Source organism: Rutilus rutilus (assembly GCF_951802725.1).
Source record: "Rutilus rutilus genome assembly, chromosome: 7".
NCBI lineage: Eukaryota > Metazoa > Chordata > Actinopteri > Cypriniformes > Leuciscidae > Rutilus > Rutilus rutilus.
The window spans coordinates 42016832-42037602 of record NC_140221.1 but is presented as its reverse complement, the minus strand read 5'-3'; the positions used below and the strand labels follow the sequence as shown (position 1 = coordinate 42037602).

The following is a 20771-nucleotide window of genomic DNA, read 5'->3' as shown; positions in this document are numbered from 1 at the left end:
TGTAAAATATACAGTTATGGAAATGTGGAAATTAAAATTAAAGCTCCAATCTCCTCCCAAAAAAAAGTCTGTTGGGGCCTCAGTGACTACTTTGCTCAGAGAAGCTGTCAATCTCAGCAATCAATCACAACGTCACACCGCCATTTTTATAGCATATCTAAAAAATAACTACCTAAAATGACAGAAACTATCTTTGGAAAAACATTTTTTGAAGTGTAATTGAATTGTTTAGTTTGTCTCAGCTCCCATTAGTTTACATGTAGAGGGCAGGGTTTATGAGCTATACTGCATCCAGCTACCTAGGGGAGATAGAAATATTTTGGCTTCACTGTTCAGAACTTGTGCAGTACACTTGGCAAAAACTTGTATGCACTTGTTTCCCAAATGCATATGTGATTGTATCGAAAACAGGAAATCCCGCCCCGAACTCCATTGCCAGACATCCACCTCCAAGTGTTCTGATTGGCTAAGAATCTCTGATGTCTGACAGGTAGTAGTATGTAGTTGTGATAACTGCACAAAATGTTTAAATGCCAGAAACACTTTCAAGAGTTCCAGGAAGTTTGTGTGCAACTTGTTAGCGACGCATCCGTTGTAACCATCTTTCTCAGAGAAACTGCCCTGACCCAAGAAAAGAGCTATTTCTCCACTGACGGAGAGTGTGCATGCAGAGTGACATCACTATCACTTTGCAGTTGAGGTGGCGTTTTGGACACAAGCGCTGCGTCCAGTGCTAAAACTCCCTCATTCGCAACAGGCCCATTGGAATGACAGAAACTGTCGAGGCCATCAGCTCTAGAAGACGTAAGCACAGTCTGAATGGAACACTTCCTTTCTGAAAAAGGGATAGACCGCCATGAATTTACCTGATGCGCTCCTCCGACAGAAACGCTTGATACAGGTCAGTCTGAGACCCAGGTAAATTATCTCCTGTGCAGCTTTTTGTCTTGTTTATCTTGAAGCCTAAGCTCTCCAAATGAGGCAAACCTGAGGAATTTTCTGTGTGTCGGATAGATGCTTATGTGGAAATATGCATCCTTCAGATGGACTGATGTAAGCCAGTCTTTAGGATGAATAAATTGTGATAACATCTTTAACGTCAACATTTTGAACTTGTATTTTCTGAGGTGTTTGTTGAGGTTCTGTAAATCCAGAATAGGACGGACGAAAAGTGGGCTTCCTGGGGAGGCAAGTATCAAAAGCCTCTCCATCTTTCTTCCAAAGGTCACACTGCTGTCACATATTTGTCACAGCAGCCCCGAAAAGGGCTTTCGGCTCCACTGGAGCATCAAGGAACTCCGCCTTCTCTCTTTCTGACAGGCCTGATAATCCCAACCACAGCGCTCTTTCACCCACCACTGCCAAGCCCATGCTGCGGCCACAGATCTGGACTGCTCCTCTGGATGACCGGAGGTTGAGATCTGCAATGATGCAGATCTCTTCCCACAATGCTGAATCAGGAGACCTGAATCAGCCTGATATGCTGTGAGCAGTGAAGTGGCGTTTAAAGCTCTGACAGCCAAGGCAGATAAGCGGTAGATTTTTTTAAACAGAAAAGCAGAAAGCCTCTTTGACCATCCTGGGAGTGAAGGAGAGACGGAGGATAGGGCTGTCCGGTGATTGGGGTGGAGGTGGAGGGGTGGAGGACTTGCCAAGACAATTCTACTTTTTTTGACATTCCCAGTTCCTCCATATTGGGGTTGACATCCCCAGTTCCTCCATGTTGAGTACATCCAGTCTAGAGAAACCTTTAACTGGCACTCTATGAGAGAAAGGCTTGTCCCAAAAATGGTGCATCTCTGCGATGCATGCTGGGACGAAGCATGCTTGGCTGGGGAAGTGCGTGACAGCAGCTTCTTCCCATCATATAAATCTCTCTCTGTGCCCTGGCCTTCCTGTTGTGATGACCAGTCGATAGAGAGTTAAGCAGCTGCTCTCCTACACATTTCAATAAGTTCCAAGTCTCCCTGTATGGGTTAGGGTGACTCACCTGTCGCACTGCTAGGCCTGGAAGAGAGATTTGGAAGGAGAATTGCATCCTCTTCATCTTCCTCGAAATCTTTAGCCAAGGGGCCTGATTCAAAGCGAGGGGGAAGTTCGGGAAACATTTCATACATTAACTCTCCCAGGCTATACTGGGTTTGCTAAGCAAGCCCATCTTTCTCTCTGAGTGGCGCAGAAAAACTTGGATCCTCCGTATTCGCATTCTGCTCTCTAATACCCTTAATGGGAAATGGCCTGTGTGTCTAACTCCCAGATACGCAAAGAGGATAAGAGTCCTTGAACGAAATCATAGACCCACAAGTGCACAGGCGAGAGGGATCTTCACCCTTACCTGCGCTGTAGGGTGGGTTCTCAGTCGCATAACAGATATGCGAACACCGAGATGTTAACTTCATCACACCACTCAATGTGGGGAAAAAGGAAAAATTAGCTGTAACGGCTCAAGATTTGAAAAATGAGAACTCGCCTCGACGCGCTAGTTCCCACCAGAAAAGACAGAAGAAGAAAAATATTCACTTTGACAGTGAATATTCCCTTGGAAGACTAAGGAAAAAATAGCCGTGTTCGGAGACGTACCTATATACACAGGCTTGTCAAGTGAACTGTTTAGCGGCCACTCCCTGCTGCTCTGCTGAGGATAGCTTCCCAATAAGGATCTTCATGGGGAAGAGAACGAGAATGAAGTGGGGACAGCTCACAGTGATATATATGAGGGAGACGGGACTCCCCGATAACTGTTGTGATTGGTCTGTCTGCTGACAGAAGTGGTGTAATTGGTACTTCCAGGATCGGTCACTCCCGAGGCGCTCCAATGTTTGAAAGATAATTAATTATCACAACGCGGCCACGATTTAGTAAAACAAGATTAACAAATTATTACATAGTGAACACGATTTAGTTAAAACGAGGGAACAAATTAGTGAAACGTGCTGACGTATTAGTAAGACTTGGGAACGAATTGTTAATTCGTTGCTATGATATAAAAAAAATTCCACTGCATTCCATTTGCAGGGCTCCTTACTTCACAATGCAGAATAGAGACTATAAGACAGAAATCATGGTAAAATGGTGATGAAATGCTGAAAAAAAAAAAAAAAAAGAATTACAGAAAAAAATGAAATTAACAAAAAGAGGCACAAATTGAGTAGCAATGACAGTTCTTAGTGACTTAGCAGTCAAGCTCCCAAAATGGCCAAAATAAAGAAAAGAAAAGAAAAAAAAGCCGATAGCTCTGAGGCCAATAGCTACATGGAACAAACCAAAATCTAAATATCTTCATGGAACATGATCTTTTCTAGTTCTTGCGTCTTTAGTCGACAATTGGCTTCGAGTTCCTTACCCTAACTTACTTGCTTCCCTAACTAGCTTGCTTCGCAGCAATAATTGACAGACAGACTTTAGCAAATGTCCCCTGAATGCTTTAATCACGGCCGGGAGAGATCCCGAACAGTTCTCAGAGAATCTCCCCCAAGAAGAAGCACGGCCGGATGATCTCAGGCAAATTTAATTGAGAATCCCACCAGCTAACACGAATACAACAGTTTTTATAAAATAGGGTTATGGCAAAAATTACATGAAACATTACATAATTTCCCCACAATTTGATTGGTTCTTCATAGATAAGCCCTCTTGTTACTTCATAATCATAAGGTTTCAAGTTTAGACATCTGTCTAGTTTCATTTCCCATATTTGTTATTTTTACACTCACACAACCAAAGTCACGAGTTTTCGTCAAATGGGACACATACATTTAAAATTCAAAAGCATATGAATATTGTTCCTGCAAGAAAAACAAATGTTAGTTATGATTAATTATTTTAATGGATGTGTCACATTTATTTAAATAAAGCTAAATTAGTTAGCAAAAAATACATAAATAAAAATATAATCCGTTGTGGAACAACATGAGTAAATGATTTTCATATTTGGGTGAACTATCTTTTTAACCCACTTGTAAAAGGTGTGTACATTAGAGATAAAATTAAATGTAGTGAATTATCAAATATCTACTCTAATTTGTTTTTAAAAGTGTCTTAGACCTGATCACATGATCTGTGGAAGAATTCAATAAAATGAGATTCTGAGACTGAAAATTGTTTGACTCAGGGCGGAAGGCAGATGTCTGTCTGCAGTCACTGTCAAACATTCACAAAGGAACGCTGATCTGCTGTCTGAAAAACTGCTCCTAAAATCTGTCTCGAAATATGAAAGAGAAGAGAGGGAGAGAATCAGGCATGTGCACAGATAGACCCCAAGTGACAGGTAACGATAGTGTCAAATTAAAGCACTATTACAATATCTAGAGCCAGCCTAACTATAGCCCTACATTAAGCTTAACAACAAAAAAGCGAGTCTGGTGTTCAAAATATGAATTTTCCATGTATGACATTTTGTCTTTTATGTTTATATCATGTGATCTATTTAAGCAATATTACACAATGTTTTCCCGAATATCAGCACGATCACAAAAACTATTTTCACATTTTCATTTTCATACAACTGTTCATTTTAAGTTGATATTCATTTAAAGAAAAATTAACTCAGTAATGTAAATTTTTACTGTTTTTGCTCTATTTCACGAATAAAAATAGTTCTGAACAAAGTTTAGTCTCCCAGAGCGGTGTTTCGTTCATGCATGAATCAGCTGGTTTGAACCAATCAGTGAATAAATGATTATTTGACTCACTTAGACTTGCCGCCACCTACTGGAGGTTTCAGTTTCATATGAAAGTATTATATTCAGAAAAGTGTCATTTCATTTTGTCATTTCATATTTCCATATTTCTACATTTAAAAATTTACATTTAAAACACTAATTTCATAGCATTATTCCTGCAACTGTAATTGCAGTGTACTGTAAATGCATCTAAATAATAATAAGGTTACACTTTATTTTAAGGTGACGTAGTTAAATTGTACTTACTCAAGTAAGTACTGAGTAATATTAATTAACTACATGTACTTACTACAGAGTTATGGTTAGGGTTGGGGTTTGGTTTAGGGTTAGTTACTTGTAATTATGCATGAATTACTGTTATTACTATAGTAAGCACGTGCAGTAACATGCAACTACGTCAACTTAAAATAAAGTGTTACCAATATTAATAATAAATAGTTTCATTTATGTTAGTAATGCACAACATTAATTTAGCTCATTTTCCAATTCCAGCATTATGCCAACAAACATTATTAATAAATAAATATAAAGGTCATTTAAAAGTGTTCTACAGTATGTAACTAATTTCATGTATTTTTTATTTTAATAATGAGAGGGGTGCCCTTTTTTCTCATTTGAGCACATGCCCCCCAAGATGTTGGTGGGTGCATAGCCCTGGAGAGAATGATAAAAGCTTCATGACTCCATAGACATCTCATGTGTTACTTTCCCCTCTTTGACATCTTCTGATTTTGTGTATCTGAGCCACCAGCCTGCTTACATTTTTAGACCTTGCTCTGTAAATCCTGAGCCAAAATGTATCACAACTTCATCTCCGCTCCTACCGCTTTGTGGTATTGTGTTACTGTGATTTGAGAGAGTCGTATTTGACCTATATGAACTTACGCCCCCATAACGCCTACCCTCCAAGTTGAGACCTACATTACAAGCGTGAATGTGAATCACAAAGCTCATGCAGACAAACCGTTCTTCTGGATAAGCTCTTAAAGCGCCAATCATGCTGCCAATCAGGATTTCGGCTGACACAGTAACATTGTGTCGAAATACTCGCAAACATTACGATAAACACTTTACATATTATTCAGATTGTTGGTGTTTCTCAAAGATTTTTGTAGGATTTTATTCAATACAAGCAGGGTGCGAATTACACAATGGCCAGAGAGTTTGGGGGGTGCACTACTTACATACACATTATAGTATAACTATTTCAGTGTTAAGTTGTGGATATTCTCAGCAAACAGTTTGCTTCGTACATACAGTTTAGCAGCATTGAAGAGGGCAAATGTTATCAACTGAACTGTGTATATGCATTTTAAACATTGTGTTCTTCGTCCATGCAATAAATGCACATCTCTGAAAGAGCACTGTTTTATAGCGCATTCAATTCCACTGCAATTACATAAGGGTGATTCTATAATTGCAGGTACATTTGGTGTCCAAAGTCATTATTTTTTTCTGCTTTTTTCTAATGGTTATATTTTTAATTATATTAATAATTTGTTACTCATTGTCATGGATCACAAGATGTTACAGGCCATAACAATATAATATTTTCTGTAAAAAGTGTCTTAGCTGAAAATCATGATTTCTTGTTGTCCGAATTAGTCAGTGTATTTTTTCCATCATGTCTCGTTGTGTAATCAAAATATTTCATTTATAAAAGCCCTAAATGGTAATTTTCCTTATTCTACAACATTAAATTGTTTAAAAATGACTTTTATTTTATAGAAATGTGTCCATAAATCTTGCGTCAATTCTGTTACTGAACCAAACTTTGCCTTTAAATTGGTGGAATTATCTCCCACAACTATGTAAGATACAGGAAATGATGTCACTTTCCCTCACTGATATGATCTGAACTACTGAAAGGTATGTGATCTCTCTGAGAAAATATTTTAATCTTAAAAGTTCTTACACAAAGAGTTATTTAGTAAAACGTCAAAATTGTTACCACAATGTCAAAAGGAAAACAGAATTAATCACTGATCACACAGTGAGTTGTTTAAGTCTTTTAATCATGATTTCATTAGTACCATGTGCTCTTAGCATTTATGCTAGCAAGTGGAGTTTTTTGGCTAAAAAGTTTAAAATGGTCAATTCTGTTACCATTAAACTCTGTTACCAAGGTAGAGCAACAATGTTGACAGTATGTAACAGAATGGACAGTAAAGCAGAACGAGCTGTTGCATCTTAGAGCAAAAGGCAGTAGTCTACTGGCGCCGCAGAATGAACCAGTGGTTTAGAACGAATCGTTCTGTGAATTATTCAATGACTCGCTCATAAGACAGTTGCTGAACTCGGAACCACATACTAGCATACTCTTACTATTTCTACTATTTTTCTACTATTACTATTTCTTACTAGTATATTACTATTATGAGTCACTTGTTTCATTCCAGAATGAATCAGTGCTTCTGAACGAACCAGTTGAGTGAAAGATTCATTGACTCATTAAAGGAGAACTCCGGTCAATTTTAACATTGAGCTCATTTTTTTGTACATTTGGAGTGCTGTCAATACAGAGAACAACGACAAAAATCGGTGTTACCTACACCGTGTTATCCTCTTTTTAAAATTTGCAAAATTTACATCCTGTTTTCGGTCGAAGTCCAAAGTAGTCGATTGTCGAGTTCACGCGCGTGATCATAGGTAACTAAACCTGTGGGCGTGAACTCGGCTTAAATAACATCATTTTTATTCTTATCTTTCACATCTACTGCAGTCAGATTCACTCGTGTTCACTCTGAAGGAATCACTCACATTGGCTGTGCACTTGTAATGACACATCAAGGATGTTAAGAGGCTAAAAGTAGGTTTAAAACTTGCCCCACTGAAGTCAACAGGGTGCAAATTTTAAAAAGAGGATAACACGGTGTAGGCAACACCGATTTTTGTCGTTGTTCTCTGTATTGACAGCACTCCAAATGTACAAAAAAATGAGCTCAATGTTAAAATTGACCGGAGTTCTCCTTTAAGACAGTGATTCATTCCTGAATGAATCTGTAAAGTCGATGTAAATGAATAAACTCAGAAAGACAGTCTTACACATAATAATACAAAATATATTAAACTAATCTGAACTAAATAAAAGGAATGAAAATAACAATTAGAAAATGTCTGTAATTTAGAGTTAGGGTATAGGCACTTTTCAGAGGCTAGTAATAACGAGCTAGCTTTGAAAGCATGAGATCCCACCCTCCCTTCAGAGCGTCTCCAAAGCCACGCCTCCTCCAAAACACATGAACGCACACAGCAGAGTTTACAAAGCGTCACGAGAGACGGCCTTAAATTAACACGTCTCGCATGACATTACAATAACAATGAACATAAACAACTTAAAGAGCACTGACCTGTACCACATGACTTCTGCAGATTCATTTCAGCGTTGGTAGTGTTGTCATTGAAACGCATAAATTCGAGTCTCGAACCGCTCCGATAATAACGTCATGGGTTTCCATCTCTTCCAAATTACAGTAGTTGGCATGAACGCAGCATAAGCTCATTGTTTTGGTTCAGGAGGAACTGTAAAAGGCGGCTGCTGTTTCGTTTGCGGTGCTCGGCGACTGACGTCTGTCTAACTCTGCATAGCGTGAAACGCACTGATGACGTGTGATGTCTGCGCGAGCAGGGTGCGCAGAGGTATGAAAATACATACTTTGACAGGCAGGTAGGAATGACCGAATGACCGAATTCAATGATTGGACAAACATTTTATGGTCACATACGCCTTCCACAGACGATATATATTCATATAAATACATTTAAACCACTTAACTTAGTGATTGCTATTAGGATGTGAAGAAACTTTAAACCAGCAACAACAAATCACCTACCCTGCCTTTAATGTTATCAATGCTTTGGCAGTGTAAAGCCTTTTACTACTTTAACTATGCCAGCTACTGGTGTAACAATGTAACCAACAGACAATCTGTCAGAAACGCGCATCTAAATACTAATAAAATTATATAATATTTACTGAGCTAATGTGCTAATAAAACATTCTGTAGCCATCCTGCTAAAGGGCTAATTTACCATAATCACAAATAAACCAACTAACCAGTCCATTGCAGTTTTAAACATAGTATTAGATGTTCAAAAGCAAGCCTGCAATGGTTTAGGTCTATTACTGATTTTGTTAACAGCTCATAAGCAATTTCATTGTCGCGACTTGCGAGCAACCAGCTTCTATCTAAATCTAAAATTAAAACAGCAAGTTTGAGCTTGACTACAGCCGACTCAACTGCCTGGACATGTAGGCTGTACCAGGATCCATATTTCACCCCTCCCAAAAGAGCTGAAACATAACACAAATAAACAAAGCCCTCCATCTATCAATGGTAACCTATTGTCTCTTGAGCCGCTTTACCTTAAAGTGTCCACAGCGCAACTTTGTGCCCATCCCAGAGGGCCATCTGTTGAAAGTGCAATGCCGTCACTTAAATGTCAAGCGTGTTGTTTTGGGGTTGGGTATAATAGTGATTAATGGTATAGGTCAGTGTCAGGTTTTCATATTTGATTTAACGTACATTCAGTTTAAAAAGGTGCATCACACACACATACACACACGAGCAGTGACAGTCAGAAGATCTTGTATATTGTAGTCTGAAAACACAATTTATTTTATTTCCCCATAAAACAAAATGGCATCCTATTTAAAAAAAATAGGTGTTTGGAAGACCATTTTGGAAAGCTGCGGGAGCAGAACCCTCGTCTAGTTCTCACCAGTGGATATGTCGGTAATTGAAAGTCAGATTGTGTGTAAATTGACCCTCCTCTCCATGCTCCACGAAACAAGCTGCCCTCACAGAGAAAAGCACAGCAGATTTATACAGAGAGATTTTTATCAAACACATCATTGTTAGGCACTTGTTTAGTTACTTTTATTATGCTATTATATTTTTGTTCCATAATGTGAAATATCAGTATTTAAATGACAACACATACACACCACGTTTAAATTAGAAATGTCACTTAAATGTCATCTAAATATGTTCTAAGAACGTTTTGATAATGATCCCATAAAGTTATGAAAATGTTATTTTGTAATGTTCTCAGAACGTTCAAAACTTCAATTTTTAAATGGTTATGTGAACATTACGGAAAACATTAACATTCTCTATTTTCTCATTTTCTCAATATTATGGGAATGTTACTTTTCAATGTTCTCTGAACCATCTGAAAAAGAGTAGTAAGTAATGTTCAAAAACATTAGACTAATGTCCAACAAAAATGTTTCAGAAAAACATTCCATGAATGACGTATAAACAACATTGTTGTGCTATTGATGTTTTGATTATGTTATTAAAGATCAGATCAGATAACCAATGATCTATTAATGTTACTGGAAGCTCTATTCTGATTGGTCAGTCGTGACATTCTGCTGTCAGAATGACAGAAAAAAAAAAAAATTGCACAATAAAACACTGAATATTTCAGTTTATTTATTTATTTGTGTGGTAGGCTAATGTAATAAGTGGGATGAAGTAAAATTATTCAGCCATTATTGCAAAATAAACCCTTTTACACTAATGCAAGAGCACTTGATCACCCTGTTGGAGTCTGTTAATAACTAACTGTGCAGTATTCATTACACATTTGCCTAAAAGTGCATATACTTTATGACTAGATAACTGGCCAGTTGATAATACTTGTTATCATCTACGCTAATATTAGTCTCTCTGTTTATCCCAAGGTTTACCGTAGTCAGCCGGATCTGGGCCGTATCCAGATCAGATGAAGGACCTGCGCCTAAACACGACCACAACGCAGCCCTGAAGTGTCAGCAGAGACCGTGTCAACTAGACTATCCCCTGCGAAGGCCTCATCAAGCTTTTTTTCGCAACAAAAGTTTTTCCTATGTACAGATGAAAACGTTATCGAAATGATTCCCGATCCGCGGAAAAACGCTGTATTATCCATGCCAGACAAGTAATTGACAATGTCACTTTGTAAAGAAAGACTACGCGCATATCAGCATTTAAACGCGCATGCCTATAGACTAAACACCTAATACGCATGTGCATGCCGTCACCGTTTTCACAAATTCACGTTTTTGAATTGTTTACACAGAGATGATAACAGTATCAAAACTCTGCTTCTCGTAAATACTACTGTGTAATTGTGCACGTTATTTTTTTGACAGACATCTGTCGTGATATTCAAATCATGTGGATTATTTATTTCTTAGCCGGCAAATATTCAATGAAGTGATTGATGCCCATTAATTGTTTTATGTCAATGTTTTTAGTTCTAATATTCCAACCCAAAACTTTTAATATAAGTTTTTGACGGACGTGATAATGTGCGCGAGGGGTGAACTATATTAGATTTTTGGATAATTATAAAACAGGCTTGAAATTTTCTAAATGTTTTTTTACAATAAAAGTTTATTTCATGGCTTAATAAATTACATATTTGGATTGTTAAAAATGTTACATTCAGCTGTCACAAATTTGTTGACTTTTGAAAATCAAGTTATTGTTTTTTTTTTTTTTTTGTATTTACAAAGGAGTGGTTTTGGTTGCACAAAGTTGTTTTTATTGTCCCTCATATCAAAAATCTTTTATTCAAACCCATGAAAATGAAAATCCTGTTGTAAAAAATCACTTTTAATTAAACTGTCGTTCCATTATTTCACCTTAGCAGATTTTTGACTCATATATATTACATGCATGTTTATTCATATTAACATGCACTGTACAAAACAAAACAAAAAGTTTCACAACAAACCAATCATTTAGTAAATTTAGTCCATTTGACTTTATCTCTTTGCATCCCTAATGCACATTTATGGAGAAAACAAGCATTTTTCCATTTCTAACACTCCAAATATTTTCTGCGTCCTCATTTTTTTTGTGACCTACAGCTATTGAATTTCTCAAAAATGGAAAAATATTTCTTGCACTGCAAACAAATCAGATCAAAAAAGTGAGATATGATAATGAAGTTATTCCGAATTTGCATCAAATGAAAGTTTCGAGCAGAAAATATGCCAATGTCCATCTGTTTCCTCTCATTTACGATCCTGCAAAACAGGCAGTGTGCGGAAAGAGAGATGTGATGTAGAAATAAAAAAACAGACCTTGCTGGTGGAAGGTTTGTTTGCTCTCATGTTCGTCTGTCAGTGAGATACGCTCAAGTGAATCACTCCTCTTTCTGTGTGTCTGTTTCTAAACCAGTCTACCTGCCAAACAGCCATTTGATCTTTCTTTACTTGTACTGTGACAGGAAACGGATTTATACCTTCTGCACTGCGTGCTGAATTTGCACAATCCGGGATTTTACTCGTACAAAAGCCATTACATTTATACAGAGTCAGAACATTCATATATATTCATTAACAGAGTCAGAACATTCATCATTGTGGTCTAACGCCAATACAAAACGCTGGGTTTCCCCGAATCATTAGGATATTAGTAGCACATAAGTGTTATTTAATATCCGTGGCATGTTTTCCATATTACTGAGTTACCCGAGTAATACAAACAAAATGTGAATTTGTACATTGACAACTTGTATCTATCATTTAAATAGATCTTTCCACTTGGTTTCACAGTTTAAGAGAGACAAATGGCACAAAATAAACTATATTCGTGTATTTTGATTGCAAAACTGGTAAAAAATAAATAAAAAAATCTATAAAATGATATTCTGCAGCCAGAACAAGCCTGAATTTACATGACAGTGATCACTAGTATTAAAAAATTGAGACTATGAGACAAACACACAGGCCCAAACACATAAGGCAAATTAGTCTATATCTGTAATGCATTACAATGCATTCTATTTTTGGCAAATGGGAAGGCCCTTTTACACCAAAATCAATTCAAGTTTTCGTTGAGACCAGATACCATACCCGGATGCAGGTAAATCCAGACTGACTCAAACATGTTGGAAACTGATTTGAGAGTTAAATTTTAATGTAACCTAGCATCCTTCTTTCAAGCAAATAATTTAATTTAGTACTCTTCTAAATTAAAATAAGCTTATTTCTTTTTTTCTTGTACTGCCAGAAAGAAAAAAATCAATTGTTTGGTAAAAAGCCAAAAATGTAAAAATGTATTCAGGCGTCCTTGTCATTTTGATTGCATCTAGTCGGCATAACTAAATAAATTTAAGATCATACAACAAGACTAGAACAAATCTGTTCTAATAAAATGCTTAATTTAATTACGTCGAAAAGTTTTCCTCAGTTTAATTAAGTTAGGGTTATTGAACATTTTATTTTTGAGTGAGGTTCTGTATGCACAAAATGGTCTAAATCATTCTAGAAATGATAAAGCTATTGTGCTTTAATAGCTCTATTTCAATGCACAGTCATCTGTAACGTTTACATGGTTTTCCTATATGCAAAATAATCAGTACGAGTATGAATCAAAAGATAAGTAGTTCTCATTAGTGAGAATGGTGTTAGTTACTATTATGGGCCATTTTTATGAGCAGAAACCAATCTCCTATACTATTATGGTAGTAGATCACTAGAAAATTGGTTGAATTTTCCCCAGTATTGATAGCATCTGTCAGATTATCCAGTTGGTTACACTGCTGTCAGCCGGATCAGACAGATCTGCATCCATCAGTAGATGTCACACCAACATTGGCCTACAACACATTCTCTCTAAGATACATCATGTATGTCAAGTTCAGCATCCAAGTGTAGAAACTTCAAAGATAACACCATATCCAATGCCTTGAAACATAAAAAAAGACACACAAAAAATAAATAAACACGGAATATGCAGTAATTTAGTAACATTGCAAAAAATTTGTCAGATTAAATATTTTACAATAGTTTTACAATTTAAAAGAACTAAATATATTTTAATTTATTCCTGTGATGCAAAGCTGAATTTTCAGTGTCACATGATCCTTCAGAAATCATTCTAATATGCTGATTTGCTGCTCATGTAAGATTTATTATTATTATGCTGAAAAGAGTTTAATGTTTTATATTTTTTGCTGCTTAATATTTTTGTGGAAACTGATATATTTTTCCCAGTATTCTATGAATATAAAATTCATAAGAACAACATTTGTTTCAAATATAAATATTTTGTAACATTATAAATGCCTTTATTGTAAAGAAAAACACACACAAAAAAACCCACTTATAAATCATCTTATTATATCACTTATAAAGTTTCGTTTCAGTCCAAAACTGAAAATATCATTCTTGTGCCATCTAAATGCCCATTTGGTTTACATCCTAAAGATCATGTAATTTGTTTATCCTGAATTTTTCCTGAATATAAATGCCTCATTCATTCATATTGATCTATTCATTCATAGATCTTTCCCATCTAATTCCCAAATTAATTTTATAAGTTAGTGATCTCTGTTCAGGGGTGTGTTTCCGTGCAACAACGTAACTCGCTTAACTACCATAGCATGATGCATCATTGAAGAAATCAACTAGCTAGTCACGACTGTTTCCCGAAACCGTATTGTCGCAAATCTGTCGTTCAACCACGTTGGTTAATGATGTAGCACAGGTGGTGAAGTAATACCTTCTTTTGATTAATCCGTCTGAGATCAAATTAAGTGCACATTGAATGATTTTGGGCTGTCCCAGATGAAAGCTGACTAATCGTGGCGATCTCTGTGGTCGTGGCTCCTAAACTGTGGTCCTACGGTGAGAGAGGTTAAAGACTCACAGTGTTTGCTGCTACGACCTGCGTCTACTGGCTAGCTAATAAAATGCAACATGAGATGGCGTATTGATCAACGCAACATGGCGCTAAAACTTAAAACTACTAACCTCAAGCTCCATTTGGCATGCCAAGTTGACCACTTTTCGCTTCCTCCTCTTTTTTTCAGCGCACATAAAAACCACAATTGGCAATCACATGCTGATGACATTATTTTTATTCTTCTATACTAACTAGCCTACGATATTCAATAGGTGTCATCATCACACAGTCTACATATATGTCACACCCAAGTTTATTAGATCCATGTTGTACAGTGTGATTGTAATGATCTTATAGGATAGCCGAAATCGCTCGGTCTGTAGCAGGCATTAGGGAAACGCACCCCTGATTCCAACAAAGTAAATAAGACGTGCAATGAAAGTCCTGTTTTCCATGAGACACCCTCTTTAGTTGCATACATTTTTGACTGAGAAGAAGGAGCTTTAACAGTTTTTTAGACCCTATGAACGTGACTCTGTGTGTAAAACATCAGTCCAGCATGTGCTGTCAGTGTGGTCTTGATCAAGAGGGTCTGGCATGCTCTCAGAGGCAGCAAATGGCACCCTTTCTATCCCTGGCTGGGACAATGGGCTTTGAGATTGCTTTCTGAAATCCATCCACAGCACCAAATTTAATCACAGCTTTATTTGCTTCCGTCACCGCAGCCAACCTCTTTTAATGAAATTCCAAACAAGCTTGATGTCTGGTTGTCATGAACTGCCATTGAAATAGCATGTGGCGCCTGACGTCGGTGCGGTTAACAGCTGGGTAATTCCCGGCGCACGGAGGACCCTGAACATTAACTGAATTTAGCTCTCACGGCTGCTGGTTTGTATTGAATGTGCATTCAGTGAAAGCCTTACCGGTAATGGATGTTTATTGAGTTCATGTGAATCATATGGGTCACTGTGAATAAAGGCCAACAAAAAAAAGCAGCTTTCTGCTTCCTTTGCATGAGGAACCAAATGAAATTCATCCTCGTGAGAGAAGTAACAACGGGTCATTCACTAATCGCACATACTCAAACAACTGCCTTGATGAATAAACCAAGATTCACCATTAACTTTCAACTTTACAAATATTTATTCTAAATATAAGAAGAGTAGAGAAATATTCCCAAGTCAAGATGTGCCGAGTAAATAGACTCCAATCCAAATAAACTGAGTGCTGTAATAAATTCAAAGGGTGCTTCAACTAAGTATTAATTATGGAGTTAGTTATTCCAAGTTTTTATCTCTGAAATATGTCTGTTTGGTTTTCAGTGACAGGCACATTTGCAAATAGATTGGCTGTCACGTTCACATTTTGGATATGATTTGGATCATTTACTACTAGAAACATCCATATGTGATATTTAATTAGGCATACATTTTTTGTGAGAAGTTCTCCTGTGCATATAATATGATTAATTAACGCTATCAGTGAATGAGTTCCGATCCTTCTTTTGAATCAGATATTTTCAATGAATCAATTGAACCGGTTCATTAAACCAGTCTGAATGATTTTTTTTCACTAATCTGTCTCAACTCACTGACTTGATTCCTAATGGTTAACAGCCTACTTAAATGGAGGATTATCAGTGAATAATGAATTACACAGCAGTTTGTTCTTTATACAAAGCTTTTGTATGGCAGAAAACTTTGAATATAGCACACGAGTCATCTGGATGAATTGGAAAGCTTGAAAGCTCAATTCTCCTTCCTTTATTGTTCCGCTGAAGAAAAAAAGTTCTACGTGTTTGGAGCGGGTCAGAATTTTCATTTTGTGTGTGTGTGTGTGTGTGTGTGTGTGTGTGTGTGTGTGTGTGTGTGTGTGTGTGTGTGTGTGTGTGTGTGTGTGTGTGTGTGTGAACTAATCCTTTAAGGGATGTTATTAGCAGGTTAAGATGTCCAGTGTGTGACAGCATAAAGTCAGGAGATAATGTCTTTTAGATGAACCAGACTTTAAGCATTCTTCAACTGAGAATATTAATGAATTCTTCTAGCTTTATCAGAGGCTCTTATCCTCATTCTTCATTTTGAATGAGGACGGCTTTATGACGAAATATTAACTTGCTAACTTAAATAAAGATGCACGGATCTAGCTCACAATCTCAATTTCTGCCCCCAGCGTGCCATATGAGTTCAAAGAAAAATATAAAAATCTGGCTCAAACTCAAGATTCACAAATAAACAACTACATATCCTAAGAGTGAGAAAGAACATGGCCTACTTCGTCAGTGTGAAACACTTCAACCAACAGTTTGGTCCATGAGCTGTTTATATTTGATGAGCAAATTTGTGGAAAAGCAAAACTGTTCCGGGGATGAAACCCAATCCTTTGTCTGTTCATCTTTACTTTCTATTTTCCATCCCTGTGGAAATGCTATGCGGACTACCGTAAATGATTTGGGATGTGGCACAGTTTTCCTTTGTGAACATGTAGGCACATTTGCAAATAGATTGACTGTCACATTTACACTTACTGTAGATGTTTGTGTATGAACAGTTTGCACACGATCAAGTACTACAAGAAGCATCCATATGTGATCTCTCATCTCTTGCATTTGTCACTTTTGGCCACTTTGTCAGACTGCCAGTGAAACAATTTTTTGCATAACCAAATTCTATCCAGATGGGTTTTTGAAAGTCTGGACAGGAATTTTTTTTTTATTTTTTTATTGGATTCAAATGATGTTTTATTAACAAAGTTCGGGAGGAGCATGTTCAGATAATTAAAATTGCGAGCCCAGATCTCTCCCCCGGACAGCACGCCAAAATACGCATAATCTTTACTCTGTTTAATATGATGTAAGTGTGAACTCGTGAAACCACAGTTGGAGGTGGTTTGGAACTGATTTTTACAGATAGAGTCTGGACTCTCTGGTTGCTCAAATCGGATTTCAAACTGTCCTCACTCTTAATGTGATACAAACGGAAATGCCAGAAGAATTCATACAGTGTTCAAATGGCATGTCCAAAGATTTCGCCATTTTTCTGTGCGACAGAAGTTCTGCATAATAATAAGCTGGGTGCTTATTTAGAGAGTGAGATGATGCACCTCCATTTTTCCTGCATCTGTTTTGAAAGCCTCGTCACATACGTGGGTACACCTTTGTCATTACAAAAGCAACACATGCAGATAGGTTGGTTATGTCTGGACACACACATCCTATTTGATAACTTGCAATTAAAAGTGCGGAGAGTCTGCATGAAAAGATTTGATTTGGGAACAATTCTGATTGGCCTGCAGTCAGAACATTGGCTAAATCATCATTTTAGCTTGTGTTTATTCAGACTTTAGGTCTTTAAGTGTTAAGAATCAGCCTTGAGATTTAGGGTTATTACTTATAACTAGATGTAATGATAGAAAACATCCCTTGGTGAATTGAATTGTAATGAGGTACTGACATTCTTAATTAAACCTTAGTCACAAAAGATTGACCTGGAAAGACACTTTGAACTGAGCCGACAATCACACCAGTCAGACGTCAATATACAATGTTTAATAGCAGAAACAGACTTTAATAGAAAAACGAAACTAGAAAATCTGAAAGAATGTATTTGATTGCGCTGTCATTCACAATTACAGACCCTCACATTACAAACTTTTATATTTTTGCAATTAAGAAATAAATTGATTTTAAATTTGATTTAAACCTGTACAGTATATACACGATACATTTAAAAAGCATGGGATTATGATGCAATATGATTACACTGAGCTGTCTATGGTTTGTATTTCACACGTAGCCTATCTAAAGCATTTGCATGGTGGCTTTACAATAAAGCCATTTATTTGTGTTTATTATGTGTCTAGTTCAAATGACATTTTAATGCTTTTATTTAATTGGATACTTATCAAGGTAAACCAATTGTTTTCAATCCTGATCCTGTAGGTCCGCAGCACTGCAAATTTTGGATGTCTCTCTATCTGACATTCATATTTCATGTCTTGGTGCCACTGTTAATGTGCTGAAATCAAGTGTTATTTAAGAGACATCCAAATTGTGCAGTGGAGGGATATTGCAAGACTATTATTGGGAAACTCACGGGGTAAAATGTAGTTTATGAAGAAAAAAATCAACATGCCTATTCATTTGCATATGGTACAGTGCGATATGTTTCAGATGCTAAAAATGAAAGTGTTGGTTTTATGCTTAGAATAACATGGTATTGAAGACTCTGAGTCATTACTCCAAATGAGAGGTCCACATTAAAGAGAGATATTAATTGCTGCATACCAATAACAGGTGTTTTTGCTGGTTTATGACAGCTACTCTCCATAAATCACAAAAAGTGGATAATGTGACCATGATAATGTGGAAATACTCTGGCGAATTGCATATGCATATTTAGTTTAATATGTTTCAGAATCTAAAAACAGAGCTAGTATTTGCTTTATGGATTAGAATGGGTGTGTCAAAGACTTCATATTTTGATTTACTTCTTATTTGTTCACTTGCTTCAAAAAGCCAAAGAGATGTCTCAACTGCAGCATATAACTCAGGTTGGCATGTGATAGACCTACTTTCAATACATCGTACAATCAGATTTATCCACTTATGCACAGGTAACTGGATTTTCACGCGTTTTAAATGAACTGCCCTTACAAACTTGTTCTAACAAAACAGAAAAAATACAGGATAGAGAATTTCACTTCACTGTTCTCTAACAATATATTTAAATCGAAACTGGGTCACTCGGATACAGAAAAAAAAAAAAAAAAAAAAAAAAACAGGTGCGCAAAACACCGAGTTTCTGTCTAGGAAACAGGCTGAAATTAGACTAAAGCAATGCAAGCGTTTAGTCATTTTATATAGAATACAACAGAATAGGGGCTTAAAACCATCAGGACCCTCTCACTCACCTTCCACCTCATCCTCAGGCAGGTTGACCGGTGCCCGATACGACAGGATATCTGGAATGGTGCAGATCCCCCGGTACATCAAAGTGGAAGTCACCGGATGCATAGGCATGTTTGCGCTTTTTGTTGACCAGCACGTGTGTATTGATCCTCATATATGTGATTTACTGTCCAGACGGCAACTTTTTACCCCACATCAGATCGGACCGAAACCTCAGTGGAGATCACGGGTGGAGTGGATTCCATGGAAAGCGCCGATAGTTCTCTTACAGCGTGCGCAATTGCGCAGCCCTCTCCATGAAACCAGATGTGGGGATTTACAAGTCTTCGCAGGTCAACGGGTGGACTAGATGTAGGCTAAGGCTTTTGGGGTTCGAACAATCAAAATATAAGCGAACCGCCCGCTCTCTAGATTGTTGTAAAAATTAACAAAACAACGAATTACGGCGGTTCCATCGGCGGGGAAACTAACAGATCCACATAATCCACCAGCTCACTCGACGCGCATCAAACAAACGCGCATTTTTATCACTGCGACAAAGTATGTGCGTGTTGGCGAGGTTGCGTGGATCGATTCGAGCTCCAGGTCGTTAGGCAGGCATCTCCATCTGTTTGCTCTTCAATCGCTTCTTAAGACACAGCAGTTGAGCTTCGAGCATGCACTTGTTGGATATGCGCACCCCCAGGAACAAGGAGTTAAAAATGCGCTTTACGCGTGTGTAGTTGAGAGGTTCCTAAAGAAATCGTGTGTTTTTCCCTTTAGCAAACAAATAGAGTATTTAAAAAATGGGTGGGATGCCGAGATGCCGAGATGCGAGCAACTTTCCAGCTAAAGACAACATGCAGATAAACACGCCGTGCGTGGCGAGGCGAGGTGACCGGGTTCCCTCGCGATGGATCTATATTTAGTCTGAGTGTAAGCTGCTGCTCTCTACAAGGTATTTCCCCCCGCAGGTGTTAGGAGGCATTCACACAGGACGCGTTCTTGCGTTTAACAGCCAGACGGAGCGTTTCAGATTTGACGCGTTTTCAAAAGTTTTTTTGTTTTTTGTTTTTTTAACTTGACAGGCTGTCTTAAAACGTCACGCTTATGGCGCAAAATACACCCGCCTGACATGTAGCCTACAACAGTGCAATACATGAACTTTTAACATTATTTGCTCCCTGTGTTGGTTCTAAAGGGCATTGTTTTATCTCTGTTTTTTTAACCTCATTAAAAACAGAGTGTCATCATTTCAGTCTGAACAAATACCCATTAAATCAAACATGCCACCAATAAATTAAAATAAAATCATTATCAGCTCAGATTTTATGATAACTCTAGGCCTACACTTTTTAGAATATTTTAAGCAATAAATTTAGAACAACATCACAACTACAAATGTTGCTTTTAAAGTCCCCATGAAATCAAATTTGAAGTTTCTTGGCTTTTAATATGAATATGTTACCCTTATTGTTATCTTTAAGTCAGTGTGCTCCAAAACAATGACAAAATTCACATTTAGAAGATGTAAGCATTCAAAACTCACAACCTCTCACTTCCGCCAATATGGAT

General features: G+C 37.3%; 1 protein-coding gene across 1 annotated transcript in view; it reads right to left on the bottom strand.

Moving 5' to 3' along the window:
- cabp7a (calcium binding protein 7a) overlaps positions 1-20108 on the bottom strand; it is a 35948-nt gene extending 15840 nt beyond the window's left edge. The window contains exon 1 of the mRNA XM_084414826.1: positions 19220-20108. Within this exon, the coding sequence (XP_084270952.1) occupies positions 19220-19328 (109 nt within the window). The 5' untranslated portion in view covers positions 19329-20108. The remainder of the gene's footprint in view (positions 1-19219) is intronic.
- Between the last annotated feature and the right edge of the window lie 663 nt (positions 20109-20771).